Source organism: Lagenorhynchus albirostris, chromosome 1 (genome assembly GCF_949774975.1).
Source record: "Lagenorhynchus albirostris chromosome 1, mLagAlb1.1, whole genome shotgun sequence".
Taxonomy (NCBI): domain Eukaryota; kingdom Metazoa; phylum Chordata; class Mammalia; order Artiodactyla; family Delphinidae; genus Lagenorhynchus; species Lagenorhynchus albirostris.
Genome location: NC_083095.1, coordinates 127,997,617 through 128,015,894, shown reverse-complemented (window position 1 = coordinate 128,015,894; position 18,278 = coordinate 127,997,617). Strand labels below are relative to the sequence as shown.

The window sequence follows — 18,278 nt, the reverse complement described above, 5'->3', positions numbered from 1 at the left end:
ACGGAGAGGGAGCCCCGACGACTGGCTTTTAAACGCATGCTGTATTTATCTTGGGCTTGGAGACGTGCGTTGAGAAGTTCTGTCCTGAGACGGGTTGGAGAGGAGGTGGAGCGTTTGCCATCATAGATCTTGTGTCTCACTTGCGGTCCGTTACCGGACTTCCTCCAGCATGACAGCATGTGTGGCCTGAGCTGGGGGCAGAGGTACGGGGGGCATGTGCCCGCGGCACTTCCTGGAGGAGCGAGAGGGCTGGCCCAGGCCTCCCCGGCCCTCCCCGCTCAGCCGCGCTCACCACCAACTTCATTACAGCAACAGCAGCTCCAGGCGCAGCACCTCTCCCACGCCACGCACGGCCCCCCGGTGCAGCTGCCGCCCCACCCGTCAGGCCTCCAGCCTCCAGGGATCCCCCCGGTGACGGGGAGCAGCTCGGGGCTGCTGGCGCTTGGTGCCCTGGGCAGCCAGGCCCACCTGTCGGTGAAGGACGAGAAGAACCACCATGAACTGGATCACAGAGGTGCGGCCCGGGGCAGGGGCGGAGGGCAGAGTGCAGGGCTGGGGGCAGAGGTTTTGGAGGCCCCTCTGTGAACAGACACAGCAGATGCTGTCACCCTAGGACCAGGAGTTAGCAAAAGGCTTGGGGCCATCTATTAAGATCCTGGTCCACGGAAGCCGGAGCCCCACCCCCCAATCCCTGATGTGTACCTTCTCTTCTTTGCCCTGGAAGACATCTTGTCCTTTCTTCCTGGAATACCTTCACATCTTCCTAGCCACACCTTGTCCACCCTCCAAGGGCCAGCCCCAGTCCCACCCCTGCAGGATGCCCTCCTGGCCAAGCTGAGGTTCTCTTTTCAAATTCCCATAAGAGTTCAAGAGTTGGGGGTCCCAAGACGGAGCCCTTTGTTACCGTTCTTCTGTTTCCTACCCTGGAAAGTGGTTTCTCCTCACCAGGATCGTTAGTCCTCTGAGGACCACGTCCTTTGAAAAAGATACCCGGTTGGTGCTCCAAGTAAAGCCTCATTAGGGGACTGTCTTTAAGTAGAGGTGGTGGTGACACTGCTGCAGGGAGATGATTGGGAAGACTGGGAATGAGAACGTCCTCTACCCTTAACCCAGCCTGTCCCGCGAAGACCCCTGAAGCTGTGCTGAGAAGGGCCTCGGGAGGGGGCCTAGTTTGATCGGGAAAGGAGAGGGCCTGGCTTCCTAGCAGACCCTCTGCAAAGATTGCCACCTTGTGTGGTCTGCCCTTAGATGTTAGTTTTATAGCTTTATTGAGATACAGTCGGCACATACTACCCTGTTTAAGGTGCACCATGTGATGGTTTGATTTGCCCTTAGATACTTACTGGGGCACATGGCCAATGCGTTATGAGCCGGCCCTGGGCACGGGGGGCTTGGAGTGTTACCATCCTGCCCTGGCCAGGGCCATGGGGCGGTAGTAGCAGGTCGTGGGAACCAGAGACTACGTTTTTTTGCCCCTGCAGTAGGATGGTCCTCCTGGCAGAGGAAGAGGGCCTCCCCACAACAGACAGGAGGATCAGGGAGCTAGTGCTTGGCTGGGCAAATAATCAGAGGCCTCAGCTTCCTGGGGCGTCTTGGTAAAGAAACAGAGAAGAGTATTAATTAAACATCAACACCGGGCTTCCCTGGTGGCGCAGTGGTTGAGAGTCCGCCTGCCGATGCAGGGGACACGGGTTCGTGCCCTTGTCCGGGAAGATACCACATGCCGTGGAGCGGCTGGGCCCGTGAGCCATGGCCGCTGAGCCTGCGCGTCCGGAGTCTGTGCTCCACAACAGGAGAGGCCGCAACAGTGAGAGGCCCGCGTACCGCAAAACACCACCACCAAAATACCACTCTGATAATTCCTTTAAAAAAAAAATAATAACAATAATGTTCTCAACTCCCAGATCCCATGGCTATTTTGCGTAGCATGATCCTTCCCAAGTTTACGGCTTTAAAAACTGCTGACCAGTAATCTTGGTGCCCTTCTCCGCATGTCAGGGAGAGCTAGGCCACAGATCCCCCCCCTGCTGCCCCACCGGGGCCTGGTGGCCGAGTGAAGCATTGGGATTGGGGCGGTTAATTTCCAAACTGAGACACGTCACCTAATAGCCCTACCTTGGCTGACCCGCGGTGACGCAGAGAGCCAGGCCGCTGCCCGTCTTAAAACCCGTGAACTAGCAAAGCATAAAAGGCAACCGGACGATACTGACCTTGCTTTCTTTTTTGTTTCTTTGTCTTGGGGGACGTGACCCTCCTCCTGTCCTGGCCTTCTGTCCCCAAAGAGAGAGAATCCAGCACGGTAAGTCCAGCACTCTGGAACCTGTGTGTGTGTGGGGGGGGGGTTGGGTGCTGGGGGAGGGTCAGCCCTAACCCTGTGTGGGCTCCTGGGAGGAGGGTGTTGTCCCCTGTTGAGTGACCTGCACTTGGGGAAGCCTTCGTCTCTCCAGGCTTCAGGGCCATCATTTGTTAAATGAAGAGCTGGGCTAAGTGCGCGCTAACCAAACGCCTTTTGTAGGAGAGGTGATTACTGGAGAGGTCAGCCAGCCAGCCCTGGGCCCTCCAAGGGGGGGTTGTGGAGTCACAGGCTGAACCCAGAGCTCGGGACCCTGGTGTCCCCCCCCTGTTTGGGGCCGGAGTGCCTCCCTGCCCCCCAGATTGGCTGACCCCTGTATGATCCTATATCCTCCTCATTTCCTCCCAACACCTGAGGTTTCTTCCTGTTCTAGGCTTTAACTCGGTTTGAGAAAGTGCTAGCAAGCGAGCATTAAGGGCAGGCTGCCTGCGTGTCTGTCAGCTCTGAGATTTGCTGTAAATCTTTCTGAGCACATGGAGGCTCAGAGGTTCTGTTTCAAGTGAATAAGCCTCTGAATAAGCACAGTGGAGTCTGGATAAAAAAAATCCTCCCGCGATTAACACAGCTATTTTATTCCTCATCGCCGTCCGTGTATCTGGGGCCATCTAATCTGTTAGGATGGCTTTGGTTATTACCTCGTGTTAAGTGGGACTTGGAAGGTCAGGCAGTTAACTAACCATCTAGACAGCAGCTTCCTTGGGCAGCTCCTCCATCCCGACCCACCTCCCCTTCCCAGCCCTCTACCCGGGCGGACTTTAAACCTCCCATTAGCAGCAGTGCTCACGTCCCCTCTCGACTTGCCTGTGTGCTCAGAAATCCAGGTCATGTGGGCCCAGGAATGGCTAGGTGCGTAAGAAAGGAACAGCTGAAACTGTACATCCATTTTGATTGCTTTCGTGTTGATCCTGGTAGGTGGCCTTGTTGGAGGGCTGGGCTGGACACCTCAAGGCTCAGTCTGGTCCCAGATTCATGGGACGTTGGGTAGTCCTCTTGGCCTCTCTGAGCCTCAGTTTCTCTATCTGTAACATGGCAACATTCCTGCCCAGCCAGCCTCTCCGCTTAGCTAGGAAGACCCCCTGCTCAGAACGGGACCCAGGATCCGGAGCTTACCTGCTTAACAGGGACCTGCCACACAGAGAAGTGGGTGCTCGGCCCCTTCCCTGCCTTCACACATTCTCATGCTCGTCCTCGTCGCTCTTGACTCTGGCTTTGTGCCCCCATCTGTGAACGATTTCTGCTAGAAGGAACCCATGGGGAACCCCTAAGAGCTGGGCTCTTCGCTCCTCAGTGCTCGCCGACACCCAGACTCAGGGCAGAGGGGCCACTGGAGAATTCCGTGGAAATGAATCGGGACGCCGTCCTGGGCCGGGAGGGGGTGTGGGGCGTCCCGGGGACAGGCAGTAGGGGCTCACATGTGTGCACGCGGCCATGGTGTCGGAGGGAGTGTAGACAAACGTAATCAGCCCTTTGGAAACCAGGTTGTCAACAGATGAGGCCCCGGCAGGAAAGACAGGGCCGTGTCGGAGTGGGAGGGGGACCGGCTGGATGGGCTGGAAGCTGTCCCAGAGGGGTTAGTCTGGAGTCCAATTAGAGGTAGCTTCATTCATATTTCCTTGCCTAGCCGAAGCAATAAAAAATACTTAGTTTTTTGGCCGCCTGCCAGCCAGAGGCGGGCTGGATCGATGCCGCTAAACGCCTGACAGGACTCTGCTCCGGTAGCAGCGAGGGTTTTCAGCCTGACTGCAGGAGAAGAAAGAGCCTGCTGTTCTCTGAGCCGTGGCCCTGGTCGCGGGGAGAAACACGAGCAGCCGCGCGCCCCCCTTTCCTCCCCGCCTGCCCACCCGAGAGCAGAGGGGCTGGGAGCGCTTCTGCTTAGCGCGGGGTGGCCACCGTCAGAGGAACTGAAATGAAATGACGGCGGTTTTTCTGCCGGCGCTCGCCCCGGCTAATTGAATCACGGCTGTGCGTGGATCGCCGCCGCGCCTGCCCGGCTGCGGGGAGGGTTGAGCTGCACTTCCGTTATAACCTCCATATTTTCTTCAAGGCTTGATAACGCTGCCATTTTAATTTGCTTCAGGCAGAAGCTTGGCAGGGAAGGGCTGCCCAGAAACCGGCTTAGGGGAGGAAATAAAGTCCTGTGGCTGGTTCCCACACCGCTCCCCCCCACCCCACCCCGGAACACCGTCCCCGGCCTCTGGGGACGTGGGGAGACTTTCCAGCTGCCTCTTGATGCCCTTCTCCTCTGAGCAGACGTCCCTCTGGGTCCCCATGTGGCCTCGTCACACACCCCTGGGGATGGGGATGAAGCGGACTTGGCCTTCCCTCCAGCTGGATTGTGAGCTCCTGGAGGGCAGGGACTGTGTCTCGTTCTTTCCTCCACGCCTGGCATCCAGCCCCAGGCCTGATCCAGGGCAGGTGCCCTGAAGAGGGTGCCGAGCGAAGCGGGGACGGGGTCGCGTGGTCTCTCAGGAAGGGGCGAGCCTCGGCAGCCCCCTGGAGGGGGTTGTGGTATTCTTCTCTCGGCACAGAGGTTTGCTGGCAGGTACCCCTGCCCGTAGCGCCTCCCTCCCTGCTCCCAGCCCGCTCCTGGTTACCCATCACACCACCAGCCAGGGTCCTCCTCTGCGGGCAGCTCTCCCCTTTCCAGCACCGCTCCGTCCCCGGGCCCGCTGGCTGGCGCTTCTCCTGCCTCGCCTGTTGGCCCACCTTCCCTCTTCCCAGGCCTGAAGTTCCAAACTCTCACTTGCTTTGTAGTTGAAGGGAGAACTTGCTAAGTCTCTTCCAGGCCTGAAAAACTTGGGTTTCCTTCGTGTTGCCTGCTGCTGGGGGACCTTGGGCACGTTGCCCATTGTCTTGGGGCCCCTCCTTTCCCGTCATTACAAAGCGGGGGAGTCTGCCTGTCCTCTATACCTTTTCCTGTCTTAAGAGGGGAAAGGCTTCATGACATTGCATTTTCTGTTTCTTTATAACTCTGGAGTTTCTCTAAAGTTGTAGAAGGCCATGCTGTAGTTGTAGGGTGTTCGCACAAAATGCCCCATCGCCCACCTACACTTAGGAGGCCTGTTGGCACCCCGGCGATCCCCGTCCCGGTCAGTCTCCCCGCTCCTGTCGGGTTCCGCAGGTGAAGTATTGCACTTGGCCCCTGTTTGTCGGCTCAGATCCATCTTTCGAGACCCAGTGCGGATTGAGCTTATCCATTCTTTGAGCAAATATATGTGGCAGGCACAGATGGGCGGTTGGGGACACAGGCGTGCCCCCCGCCCGCCCTCATGAGGCATGCAGTCTCATAGGCCAGAGGCAAACGGCCCGTGCTGGGTTAATTATCTAACAGCAGCTATAAAAGAGAATTGTCGTGCTCCCAGGGGAACCGAGTCTGGGGAGTTGGGAAGGCGTCCCTGGGGAACCTCCGATGGAGCTGAGACCTGCAGGACACACACGACACCTCAGCTGACCTTCTGAGTCACTTAGCTATGTCGATATGTGCATGAAACGTTCATGCTCACTCTCCTCCTTGCTTCCAGAATAACTCGGTGTCGCCCTCGGAAAGCCTGCGGGCCAGCGAGAAGCACCGGGGCTCCGCCGACTACAGCATGGAAGCCAAGAAGCGGAAAGCAGAGGAGAAGGACAGTCTGAGCCGATACGTACGTCTGAGAGCGCGGCGGGTTCCGCCGGGGTTTGGATTGGGTGGGCTGGGCTGGGGGAGACCCCACGGGGCCTGAGTCGTGGGAGAGTCAGGAAGAGGTGGGGGCAGGAGACACTGCCGCACTGAGGAGGGCAGGTGGCCCGGGCAGGGGAAGCGTCCACAGACCGATGTCCTGTGAGCCTGCGGACCGTGGCCAGGAGGCAGTGGACAGGGAAGTCATCCCAGCCTCCGTAGGGCCTGGGGAGAGCTAGGGGCACCTCCCCCGATGGGCCAAAAACCCCCTGCTGCCGTCACGGCCCCCTCAGAACCTCCGGTCTGCTCTGGGGACCGTTCCTGGCATCCCCACACTTCGACCCTACAGTTGGTCATGGTGTCTGCTCTGTGCCAGGCCGAGCAGGGCTGAGAGCTGGGGCAAAGGGCAGGGGGCAGTGCAGTGTGGGACCTGGTGCCCTTGGGCCCGGCCCTCCGTGTTCAGCTCCTTGGCTGTTCTGGGGCTCCGGACACGTAGCACAGCCAAAGCCTCAGCTGCGTTTCTGGGAGACAAGGCTAATCCCCTCCCCACACACACGGTGATGGGAATGATGGAACGAGATCAGCGCACTCACTTGCAAATGGTGGTGGATATCAGGCCAGCTGGAGAGAGGTGTCTGGCTCCAGAGCGACATGTTAAAGCAGCCTTAGAAATATTATGACTGGGCAGGTGTTGGTGAGGCCGCCTGTGGGCGTGGGAGCAGAGTGACCGTGGGGCTGGGGGCTGGGCTAGCAAACAGCAAGGAGAAGAGGTCAGCTTTGGTGGGGCTGAGTGGGGAGAGCATGGACTTTGGGGTTTGGCCGGGGTTCAGATCCTGGCTGGTGGAAGCAGGGGCGTGGTCTGGGCTCAGTCTGGGGTGGGCGTGGCCTCTCACTGGCTTCCCTCTCCGTGCAGGACAGTGACGGGGACAAGAGTGACGATCTGGTGGTGGACGTTTCCAATGAGGTAAGGGCCGGCCCAGGTCGCAGGGCGGCTGTCCCTGTGCAGGGTGGTTGACGATTGCTCCTGTCCTGGGTGGGAGCTGTCGTGTCTCAGCTGTTGCACCGTTACCAGCAGCCCCAGCTGGGTGACGAGGCCTTTGGGGTTGGGGCATCCAGCTGGTCAGGAGGAGGAGGGCAGGGCTTGGCTGCCTGGTGGCTGGGCATTCGTGCACACTGCTGGGGTTCCTAGGCTGGTTCTCCAGAGAGAGGCCCCTGAAGACCCCAGGGGAGGGCTGGCTCCCAGTCACCATGGTCCTCCAGGTCAGCTCTGTTCTCCCCACCACCCCTGGGATCTTGGGCTTGTGAGCCTCCTGGGTCAGCCTTAGCGAGGGAGGGGGAGCTGGAAAGGACCTACCCAGGGCCAAGGCCCAGCTGCCCAGCTTGGAGTCCTGAACCTGTATTTGATCTTGGGCAGGTCACCTCCACCCACCCAGGCCTCAGTCTCCCCCCATCTGTGGGATGAAGGGGTCAGACTAGGTCATTAAAAACTCATTGTCCCCACTTGGGACCAGGCTCTTTTCCCATGCCCTGTGCCCACTCCATTCCCGTCCCCAGAGCAGAGAGACTCCAGACTCGTCACTGCTCGGCACATCCCCGTATCACTTGTGTTTTTAGGACCCAGCGACGCCCCGGGTCAGCCCGGCACACTCCCCTCCTGAAAATGGGCTGGACAAGGCCCGTGGCCTGAAGAAGGACGCTCCCACCAGCCCCGCCTCGGTGGCCTCCTCCAGCAGCACGCCCTCCTCCAAGACCAAAGACCTTGGTCATGTATGTGGGGTCTGCCCCTGGCGCCGCAGAGGCTGGGAGAGGGTGGGGAACGTGGGGGCAGAGGGAAAACGTTCTGGAAAAGGGTCTGGATCTGGAGTAGAAAGTACACGGATTGGGGCTTGGCCTGGGTTCAAATCCTGTCTTTACCACTTACAGGCTGAGCCCTGTGCTTATTATTAGTTAACGTTTCTAAGCCTTAGTTGCTGCATCTATGAAATGGGAACAATTACCACAGTCCCTGCCAAACAAGATTGGGCAAGAATTGAGGAGCTGTGGGGCAGAAGATTCAGAGCTGGGTCCAGCACTGGGCTTCATGTGGTGCCCAGCTCTTGGGAGAAAGGAATCGTCATGGCTTCCCTTGGTCTCTGCATCTACCCTCTTCAGAATGACAAATCCTCCACCCCTGGGCTCAAGTCCAACACACCAACCCCAAGGAACGATGCCCCAACTCCGGGCACCAGCACGACCCCAGGACTCCGGTCGATGCCGGGCAAGCCTCCAGGCATGGACCCGATAGGTATAATGGGTAGGCACGATGGGGCTGGGCTGACCATGTGTGAGGGGAGGGGCTCTGCCCCAGGCCAGGGCTGGAGCCTCACGGATGGGGGCCAGGGAGGGGGGTCAGAGTCAGGGCTCTCCCAGGGCCCGTCTCTGGGGGACCTGGTCAGGTTTGAGGAGAAGGTGAGTGCCTGGTGCTTCAGCACCGATGTCAGGGCTTACTGGAGCCGCTGTGCACTCGGTGTGTGGAAGGAGCTTCAGACAGGTCGGGACACCAATGATCTGTCTGCCTCTGCTGTTAGTTCTGTGAGGCTCTGAACAGCCCCCTCCTCTGGGCCTCCGAGTCCTGCTCTATAAAAAGCGGTGGTCACATCTCTCAGCTCGAACCTTCTTAGGCTGTGAAGATGGGGTTCTCTGGTAGGTGGGTTCAGTCCAGGAGGACTGCTTGGAGTAGGCAGCTTTAGAACACAGGAGGGATTGCTGCTGGGCAGGGAGGCAGCCTGGTGGCCTGAGCTTTGCCCTTGATGGGGGCGTGGGGCCCACTCCCCTTGGTGGCCTCTCCCGGCTGACGGCCGCCTCCTTGCAGCCTCGGCCCTGCGCACGCCCATCTCCATCACCAGCTCCTACGCTGCGCCCTTTGCCATGATGAGCCACCATGAGATGAACGGCTCCCTCACCAGCCCCAGCGCCTACGCCGGCCTCCACAACATCCCACCCCAGATGAGCGCGGCTGCCGCCGCTGCTGCCGCCGCCTATGGCCGATCGCCAATGGTGAGCTTTGGAGCTGTACGTAGACCTTTTGGCTCCTTTTTTGGGGGGACTGGGTAAGGAGCGGGGGAGTTGGAGGGGGTGAAGGTGGCCCTTCCTGCACACCAAAGGGGACCTGGGCCCAGCGACCAGGCAGCTAGCTGCCTTTGGGGTAGAGTGTTTATTAGGAATAAGAGTGGAACACACTTGGGGGTCAGCAGACCTGGGTCCCACCCCGCCTGCCCATCAGTTGCCACGTGACCTCACACAACACAGCCTCCCTGGGCTGCCCCTTTCCGTCTGGGAAGCGGGGCTGACACCTCTCTTTCTGGGCTCTGTGGGGGTGGGAATCCCACGGCGAGTCGGGTGATTTCCACGAGGCAGGGACTTGGCAAACGGGGCAGCCCGTTATACCAAGCTTTGTCTGCCGTTTATTGAGAGCAGTTCAGACTGGAGAGGTGGGTCCTCTTCCAGGAGACGGTTTTTCTCTTGATCTCCTGAACCCAGGTTGGCCTCCTCTCCACATGACAAGCCCCCTGGGACACCAGGGGAGGGAACACAGTGAGGAGGGGCCCGCTCGGCCTTGCAGAGCAGGGAGAATGAGCTGGGGGTGGGAGTGGAAGATAACCGGCTCAGAGTTCGGGGTCTGGACCATCATCCTGTTCCTGCCATTGTCCTGGACGAGGCACTTGGCCCTCCTGGGCTCGTGCTCTCTCTGGAACAAGGGGCCGTGCTCTGCCCAGCTGTCTCGGGTTCTGAAGAGGCAGCGCCGTGCGGGTGGGACAGGAGGTGGTGGAGGGGGATGTGCGGTGGGGGGACGTATGGCGGCACCCCGCACTAAGGGCTGGCCTGGCCTTGCCTTACAGGTTGGGTTTGACCCTCACCCCCCAATGCGGGCCACGGGCCTGCCCTCCAGCCTCGCCTCCATTCCTGGTGGAAAACCGTAAGCTTTGGCTGTTTTCTGCTTCTTGGGGAGGGCAGGGGAGAGCACACCACCCACCCACCCATCCGTCCCCTGCCCTGGTGGACCTCCCCTGAGGGAAGGGGTCTGCCCCTCTCGGGGTACCCATAGGCCGGGTTGCAACCCCAGCAAAGCTGCCTGGCCGCGCTCCTGAACGGCCCCCAGGCTCCCTCCGAAAGGGGAACGAGACAGGGCAGGGGTGGAGGATGTGGCCCTTGGGCTCTGAGAGGGAAGGAACACTTCGGACACTGCGGTCTCTCGTGGAGCTGCCCTGGCCTTGGGGGCTCCCGTGGGTTCTGCCCACAGCTGGCACTTAAGACAGCGGGCCGACCACGCTGGCTCGGCCCTGGCCCTGAAGTGCGCCCTGGGACTCATTTGGAGGGTCGCAGACAGGTTTTCCTCCCCAATGCCACTGGCTCCTAGAGGAGGGGTGGCGTTCAAGCTGGGTGGGGGAAGGGTGCTCCCTTCCCACGGCCAGTCTGGGGTCAGCAGCCTGGTTTGCAGCAAGGCTCTGTGAGCGGGGGCAGAAGCCAAGGTTGGACTCTGCAGCGGTTTCCGGCCCGGTGGAGCCAGGCCAAGGAGGTTGGGGTTACCAGGTGCCCTCGGATCTGGGGGGAGGGGACACCTGGAGGCAAAGAGGCCAGGCAGGGGCGGGTGCCGGTCAAACTAGGCAGGAGCTGTGCAAACTGTCATTAGAGGATCGGAGATGGCAGAAGTGTGGTTCTCCCCCTCCCAGAGCCTACTCCTTCCACGTGAGTGCTGACGGGCAGATGCAGCCCGTGCCCTTCCCCCACGATGCCCTGGCAGGCCCCGGCATCCCCAGGCACGCCCGGCAGATCAACACGCTGAGCCACGGGGAGGTGGTGTGCGCAGTGACCATCAGCAACCCCACGCGGCACGTCTACACAGGCGGCAAGGGCTGCGTGAAGATCTGGGACATCAGCCAGCCGGGCAGCAAGAGCCCCATCTCCCAGCTGGACTGCCTGGTGAGGATCCCAGGGCTGGGGGCATCCCTTCCACCTGGTCTAGGAGAGCGGGACAGCCTGGGTCAGGGGGAGAGCCCCATCCCCCCAGCCAGGTGCAGCCCTGTATTGGCTGGGCGACTTTGGGCAAGTTGGCAAACCTCCCTGAGCCCCACTTTCGTCGTCTGTAAGCGGAGGTGATGCCGACCTCCAGGGGTCTGTGAAGAAGCGAGTGAAAGTTTGAAAGGGGGGTGAACGAGGAGTGAATGAGGAGCCGAGTCGGACTGGCAGCTGCCCTCGGTAAGGGCAGGAAGTGGGCAGAAGCGGCCAGGGTGCTCAGTGTTGTGGACCCCCCTGGCCCCCAGGAGGGGAGGTGGGTGGTGCTGAACACCGCCCCTTCCCCCTCCAGAACAGGGACAACTACATCCGCTCCTGCAAGCTGCTCCCCGACGGGCGCACGCTCATCGTGGGCGGCGAGGCCAGCACACTCACCATCTGGGACCTGGCGTCACCCACGCCCCGCATCAAGGCCGAGCTGACTTCCTCGGCTCCGGCCTGCTACGCCCTGGCCATCAGCCCCGACGCCAAAGTCTGCTTCTCCTGCTGTAGCGACGGGAACATTGCCGTGTGGGACCTGCACAACCAGACCCTAGTCAGGTTAGGCTCGGGAGGGAGCGGGGGTCCTTGTCCTCGGGAAGGCCTCGCTGGCCGTGCCTGGTATCTTTGCTGCGACTGGCCTGTCCGAGGTGCTGTGGGCCGGCCGGAACAGCGCGGGCGAGGGCACCCAGGTGAGAAAACAGCTTGTGCCAGATGCCTGACATGGGTAGACGATGGAGGGCTCCTTGGCCCAGGAACTTGCACAAGGCTCTGGGGAGAAGGGGAGCTGGGGACACACGGAGAGGGCAGGAGAAGGAGAGGCGTTGAGACCAGAGTGGAGGAGCAGTACCTCTTGGTGGTTAAGTGTGGGGCCTCGGGAGCAAAGCTGCAGGGTTTCAATCTTGCCTCCGTGTGACCTTGTGCAGGTCACTTAACCTCCGTGCCCCGGTTTCCCTTGCATGCAACGGGCGGAGTGAAGCCCCTTCCTTAGAGTCGGACCCCAGCGCCGGGCCCAGCATCGGCCCTCAGTGCAGTGTGGCCGTCTGCGTTAGTCATAGCGCCATGCAGCTGGTTTATGGCCTCAGCCGCGTGGTTTATGCGGGGTGACAAGGATGGATCAAGAATGCAAATTGAGGAGGCATGGGGTGTCGGGCTAAGGGGGGGGTTCCCCTGTTACGTACCTGCTCTCCCAAAACTGCCCCTGCCGAAGACCCTTGAGCAGAGAAGGAGAGGGGCCCAGGCCTGGCTCTGCTGCAAGCTCCCCGGGGGGACGATGGACCTCAGTTTCCTGTTCTGCTCAGGCGGAGCTGGGCTACCCCCTGGGATGGCTGTCCGCTTGGCATCGGTTCTTCCCCGGAGCTCACCCCCATCCCTGCCTGGCCTTCCTAGGCAGTTCCAGGGCCACACGGATGGGGCCAGCTGCATAGACATCTCCCACGACGGCACCAAGCTATGGACCGGAGGCCTGGACAACACCGTGCGCTCCTGGGACCTGCGGGAGGGCCGGCAGCTGCAGCAGCACGACTTCACCTCCCAGGTGTGCCCCCGAGACCCCCCCTTCCCTCCATTGGAGCAGCGTGGGGCCTTCCCTCCCCAGGTCCCAGTGGCTGAGTCAGGGGACAAAGGAGCCCTCACACCTGGTCGTTGCAAATGGACCTGAGACCAACCTGAGCCATCTGGGAAGGCTTCCTGGAGGAAGTGGCAATGAAACAGAATCGACAAGGCTTAGGAGTTGGACACACTTGACCCAACGGCTTGGATTTGATTCCCAGCTCCTCTGCCGTTGAGCACTTTGGCCTTGGTTTTCTTACGTGGGATGGGAATAGTCATAGCTGCCTCATGGGTCTGGTGGGAGCACCTGAAATGGTCCCTCTAAAAGCCTTGGCTGTAAGCATGGCTCATAGAAAGCATTCTATAAGTGCCAGGTGTTACTGGGTTCTGTTGTTGTTTTATTACTTGTTTTAATATTTTAATCTTGCTATTCAAGACGTTAGTGTTTTATTTACTCACATTTTTCTTAAGGAAAGGCAGAAGTCACTGAGGCAGAGAGAATAACTGTGAGAGTGAAATATCTGTGCCACCTCTGAGTTTGCTCTGCCAGTTACTTCCTAGAGCCAGCAACCTCTCTGGGCCTCAACTTCATCACCTATCAAATGGGGATGAAACATGAGATCCCATTCCCCTGGGTTATCGGGCTTGGCTTTGCAAATGGCAGGTGGGGAGGTGCTGGGGGAAGGAGTGGTGGGACGCTGAGTCTTCAGGGTCCCAGAGCAGGGCCCTCGAAGAACCCTCACCCCTGTGGCTCTGGAGGATGCTAAGCTCCTTATGCCCCTCCCCCGCAGATCTTCTCGCTGGGTTACTGCCCCACCGGGGAGTGGCTGGCCGTGGGCATGGAGAGCAGCAACGTGGAGGTGCTGCACCACACCAAGCCCGACAAGTACCAGCTGCACCTGCACGAGAGCTGCGTGCTATCCCTCAAATTCGCCTACTGCGGTGAGCCTGGGGGAGCGGGAGCCCCGGGAGGCCTGGCCTGCCCTCTGTGCATAGATGTGGCCCAAAGCTTAGAGAAGGGCCAGAGCCCCAAAGTGAGCACGGTCCCAGAGCCAGGCCCCCTGACCCTGACCGGTACCCCCCATCTGGCATCCCCCCCCCTGCATCCTCGGATGCAGATGCTGCCACAGGGTACCAAGCACTTGTGAGACCAGGCTAGAGCCAGAGCTTGCTGGCTTGGGGCAAAGGAACAGTACTCACAGCCCTGCCGGCAGTGCTTCCAGGTTGTGGTTCAGACCCCAGGCTTTGGTGGCCATGGCTCTGAATTGGAATATCTGCTGACCCACTTCTTTTTCTTTAATATATAAATTTAATTTACTTTTTTAAAAATTTAGTTATTCCTTTTTGGCTGCGTTGGGTCTTCGTTGCTGCGCGCAGGCTTTCTCTAGTGGTAGCGAGTGGGGGCTCCTTTTCGTTGCGGTGGGCGGGCTTCTCATTGCGGTGGCTTCTCTCGTTGGAGAGCACGGGCTGTAGGCGCGTGGGCTTCAGTAGTTGCGGCACGCGGACTCAGTAGTTGTGGCTGTGCAGCTCTGATGCGTCCCGTCCTCTCTAAACCCCGACCGGTCTTTCTGTGGACCAGGAATTGCAGGCACCCCACGTGGCTCTGGGAGCCCTGGGGCATTAACGCAGGCAGAGCCCTGGCAGCGCACCTGCAGCGATCCCCGCCTTCCGCTGGGTCTCCAGACACTCAGAGCTTTGTCATTCCTAGCACTTCCTGCCGTCTTCCAGCAGTAGAATCGAGATGGATCAGTCAACCTTAGCGGCTTTAAAAAGCATCTTTCGGGCAGTGTAAGCCCTGTGATTAACTGCAGATCCTCCCTTACTCCATCCCAGCCTGCCCACCCCTCCCCTTGATCGCAGAGGAAGGCATTCTCTGGGTGTCGATGTTTGTGTTACCGTGTCTCGGTTACAAAATGCCTCTCACGAGTGAAGAGTTGGCCCAGCACTGGTTAGCGGTTCACACTGTGTTTCCATGGCAGCCAGCCATGTATGGGGCGGGTCTCACTTTAGAGGGCAGCAGCCCACAACCTGACGTTTCCTTTGCCTCCCGCCCGCAGGCAAGTGGTTTGTGAGCACCGGGAAGGATAACCTTCTCAACGCCTGGAGGACACCGTATGGAGCTAGCATATTCCAGGTACCACCCGCCACCCGAGCGCCCCTCCTGATCCTGCCCAGAGTCAGGGCCCGTCCGCGGCCATGGGGGCGGGGCTGGGGGAGGTGAAGCAGAACTTGCCTCGGCCTCTTCCAGCCCCTGCCTGCCGGGGGTCCAGGATGGGTTCTCCAGAGGCAAGGGCTTGGACTTGGGCGCATCCGTGGGCCGTACACTCTGCTGCTAATGGCATCTGACCCCTCGGGGTGAGGGCTTTTAAGCAGGGGCTCTTGTAGGATTTCTAGAGCAAGGAGAAGTGAAAACATGCTCTTGGCTTTGGCCTGCACGCTGAGCCCTCGCAGGAGGGGTGCTGGGCATTTGAGCAAACTGGGCAGCTTTTTCTCTGAGCAGTGTTGTCTGATATTCAAGTAAGTTCGTATTTCATCTCAACACTTCCAAGTAGGGAGAGAGGTGGGGCAGGAGAAAGATCCAGAAGGAGATGGGAGAGAAGGAAGAGGCTTTCTGTGAGTTTTCAAGACCTGGGGCCTGATGCTGTACCCTCTCACTTGGTCACACAGACGCGCACACATACAGAGACGTGCCACACACACACACACAGTCACACCCGCTCTCAGAGCCAACAAGCCACTTTCTGGATTCAGGCTAGAAGTCTGGCGTCTAGCGTGTCACGCACGTAACTTTCAAGTCTCCAGTTACACTGGATGCTTCAAAACTCAGGTGCAAATCCTTTCTCTTAGCTCACCAGGCTGAGGGTCTGGCCTGTTGACACCTGCTCCCAGCTCAGAAAAGCTTCTTCCTGTTTGTAAACTCAGGATCAAAGCTCACGAGGCTCAAGTGTTCTGTTTTGCTCCTCAGAGACTGTACAGATCACGTTGGGCCCTGTTAACGGGCTTTTCCTTGTGGGGAAGCAGGTGGAAGGGGCCCCTCTAACGGGAAGGGCTGTGTTTGAAGGCCCTGCAGTGTGGGCTCCAGGGCGGGCAGAGGGCGGTTGAATTCAGAGAGCACTGAAAGGGAGGGCGTCCAGTACCCACAAAGTGAATTTGTCCTTTCTCTCGCCGCCCTCTCTTGCCTCTCCTCCTCCAGTCTAAGGAATCCTCATCTGTCTTGAGTTGTGACATTTCAGCGGATGACAAATATATTGTAACAGGCTCTGGTGACAAGAAGGCCACGGTTTATGAGGTCATCTACTAAACAAGGACTGTAACAGGGCTGTCAAACTCCGGGAGAAACAGACTCAGCTGTGCCGGGGAGACCCCGGCGAGGGGCTCCGTGGACGTGGAGGATGGGCGGCAAGCGGGCCAGCGCTGTGCTCCGGCGGCTGAGAAGGTGCCCCCGTCACAGTCGGGACTCCCAGGCGTGGATTGATGGGACTCACGGACTCTGATGGATTTCTCCTCTCCTCCCCTTAACGATCCTGGCAGATGCTACACATAGATTTATTCGGGGGCTCGTGGCTCCGGCTCCCCACAGCCGCCCTCATGAATCTTTCCTTCCCCTCTTGTTTTTGATGTGTTCCCCTGCCCTGGCTCGGGGACACTGGAGCGTGGACCACACGTTTGTGCCAGGGGAGGGGGGGTTTCACGTCCCTGACTGTGCAGCGCACGAGGTTTGTGAAAAGTGTAAATAACAGACTCCTATCTCGGACTGGTCAGCGGGGGGAGGAGGCCCCTTCCCACCGGCAACGCCAGCCGTGTATTTCGCCTGCTGTATTTGTAATCCACTCGTGGTGGTGGCTTTTTCTTTTTTTTTTTTTTAAAAAAACAAAAACAAAAGTTCCCATCTGGGAAGGGGAGGCAGGGAGCGGGGTGCAGAATGGAGAGGGAGTAGAACGGGGAGAAAACTCCTGGGGTGGAGGAGAGGCACTACGGCTGGCAGCCAGGTTGGCTACCAGGTACCCCCCCGGACAAGTGTATCTCCGTGTGGACCTGGGAATCGATTGAGGCGTGTCAGGACCAAGCTCCAGACAGACTGACGGACTGACAGAGCTTGAGATGGGTGTCAGCCCGGGTGACGGCAGCAGAAATGGTGGGTTTTTCTGTAGTCCCCTGAGCTCCATGCTCCCCTTTCAGGTGTCTGACCCCCTGTCTGTCTGTCTGTCTGTCTCTCTCTCTCTCCCTTTCTCCCTCCCTCCCTCCCTCCCACCCACCCTGACCTCCATCTCTCTTTGGTGCACATTTGGTTATCGTGGTGAGAAATGGAAGTTCAAAGCCACTCTGTCTCCGGCCCTTCTTAATCTTCGGACACAACCTAAAAAGGACACGAAGTTAGAGGAAAGCATAGCGACTCAGCTCAGGGAGCTACCAGAGAAAAAATAGCAACTGATGTGGGTGCTTTTTTTTTTTTTTTTTAATTTGAATAAAAGGAATTAGAAGTGATGTCCTTTCATAAAATGCCTCCTCTCCCCTTTCCTGCCTCTGACCTCCTTTCTCCTTAGAGGGAAAGTGTGTATTTAACCTGCAGAGCTGTGAGTCAGGTTTATCTCCCCCTGCCTGGGGCGAGGGGACTTGGGGTTGGGCTGGGGGCGCACTGGGCTGACTTCTTGTAGCTTCCCGTCTCTCTTAGGAGCCCAGACAGCTTACAGCTAGAATATCGTCTCCTGCAGGTGCCACTTTCTGGTACCAAAATGTTCTGAGGTGTTAGGATTTGGGTGGGTTTTTGGTCTTTGGGGTTTTTTTTTTTTTTCCTTTTTTCCTTTTGGTCTTATTTTTTCTTCTTCTAAGGAAAAGCTAAAGGGCGTCGTGAGTCCTGGTGGTGGGCTCTCCATGGATGTAGCATATGGAAGATAATTTTTATACTGCATTTTTATGGATTATTTTATAATGTGTGATTCTGTCTGGTGAGAAGGAAGGAGGGGCTCTGGTGAACCACGCCCCTCACCCCCCCACCCCATCCCCCACCCCCACCCCCGCTCTTGTTCCTGGGTGAGCCCCTCCCCCAACCTGGCATGGGAGGCTGCAGAGACGCAAGGTGCGTTCCCTTTCTAAGGCTGGGGAGACGTATCCAGAGTCTGTCTGTGTCTCTCTCTCTCTCTCTGTCTCCCTCCCTCCCTCTCTCCCTCCTCTCTCTGGGTCTCAGATGCTCAGCTGCGACCTCTTGTTAAGGCTCTCCCCACAAGGGAGGGCGAGGGTGGAAGACAAGTTGATTCCTGAAGAAAAGAGAAAATGAAAAGTCATTGTAATGAGCTGTTTTTATATTTTTAAAAGTTACTATTTAAAGGTTGGTTTGATTGTTGCGTTTTAATTGCCTCCCCCGCCCCCAAGAAGAGAGCGGGGCGCTGTCACCCCCATGTCCTGGATCCTGGGCAGCTTCCTTTGTCATCCATAAACGTGAGCTCTTCTCTCTTCAAAGCACTGCCATGCTGCCCCTGCCCCTAGAAAGTGATCGCACGGGACAGTTAAGGGGAGTGCTTAACTTGCCCTGAGGGGAAGCCCACAGGTAACACCAAAGTCCTCTACGGCTGTCACTGCAAAACTTTTTGGGAAGAAAATGAAGTGTGATGAACTTCCAGTGAAGTTGCAAAGTGTCTGTGATGTCACATCAGGACCCTGAAAACCTCCACCGTCTTTTTTAAGCTTAGA

General features: G+C 58.6%; 1 protein-coding gene across 4 annotated transcripts in view; it reads left to right on the top strand.

Annotated features, from left to right (window-relative positions):
- The window catches only part of TLE3 (TLE family member 3, transcriptional corepressor), a 47,758-nt gene extending 30,683 nt beyond the window's left edge, over positions 1-17,075 (top strand). The window contains exons 7-20 of one of the 4 annotated variants that reach the window (XM_060153218.1): positions 310-514; positions 2,283-2,299; positions 5,875-5,994; positions 6,922-6,972; positions 7,623-7,775; positions 8,160-8,292; positions 8,860-9,044; positions 9,887-9,963; positions 10,718-10,967; positions 11,353-11,600; positions 12,429-12,576; positions 13,382-13,532; positions 14,648-14,724; positions 15,784-17,075. In XM_060153218.1, the coding sequence (XP_060009201.1) occupies positions 310-514; positions 2,283-2,299; positions 5,875-5,994; positions 6,922-6,972; positions 7,623-7,775; positions 8,160-8,292; positions 8,860-9,044; positions 9,887-9,963; positions 10,718-10,967; positions 11,353-11,600; positions 12,429-12,576; positions 13,382-13,532; positions 14,648-14,724; positions 15,784-15,891 (1,923 nt within the window). In that variant the 3' untranslated portion in view covers positions 15,892-17,075. Of the gene's footprint in view, positions 1-309; positions 515-2,282; positions 2,300-5,874; positions 5,995-6,921; positions 6,973-7,622; positions 7,776-8,159; positions 8,302-8,859; positions 9,060-9,886; positions 9,964-10,717; positions 10,968-11,352; positions 11,601-12,428; positions 12,577-13,381; positions 13,533-14,647; positions 14,725-15,783 lie in introns of all 4 variants that reach the window. The other 3 variants (XM_060153212.1, XM_060153215.1, XM_060153208.1) reach the window with 3 other exon arrangements.
- The last annotated feature ends 1,203 nt before the right edge of the window (positions 17,076-18,278 follow it).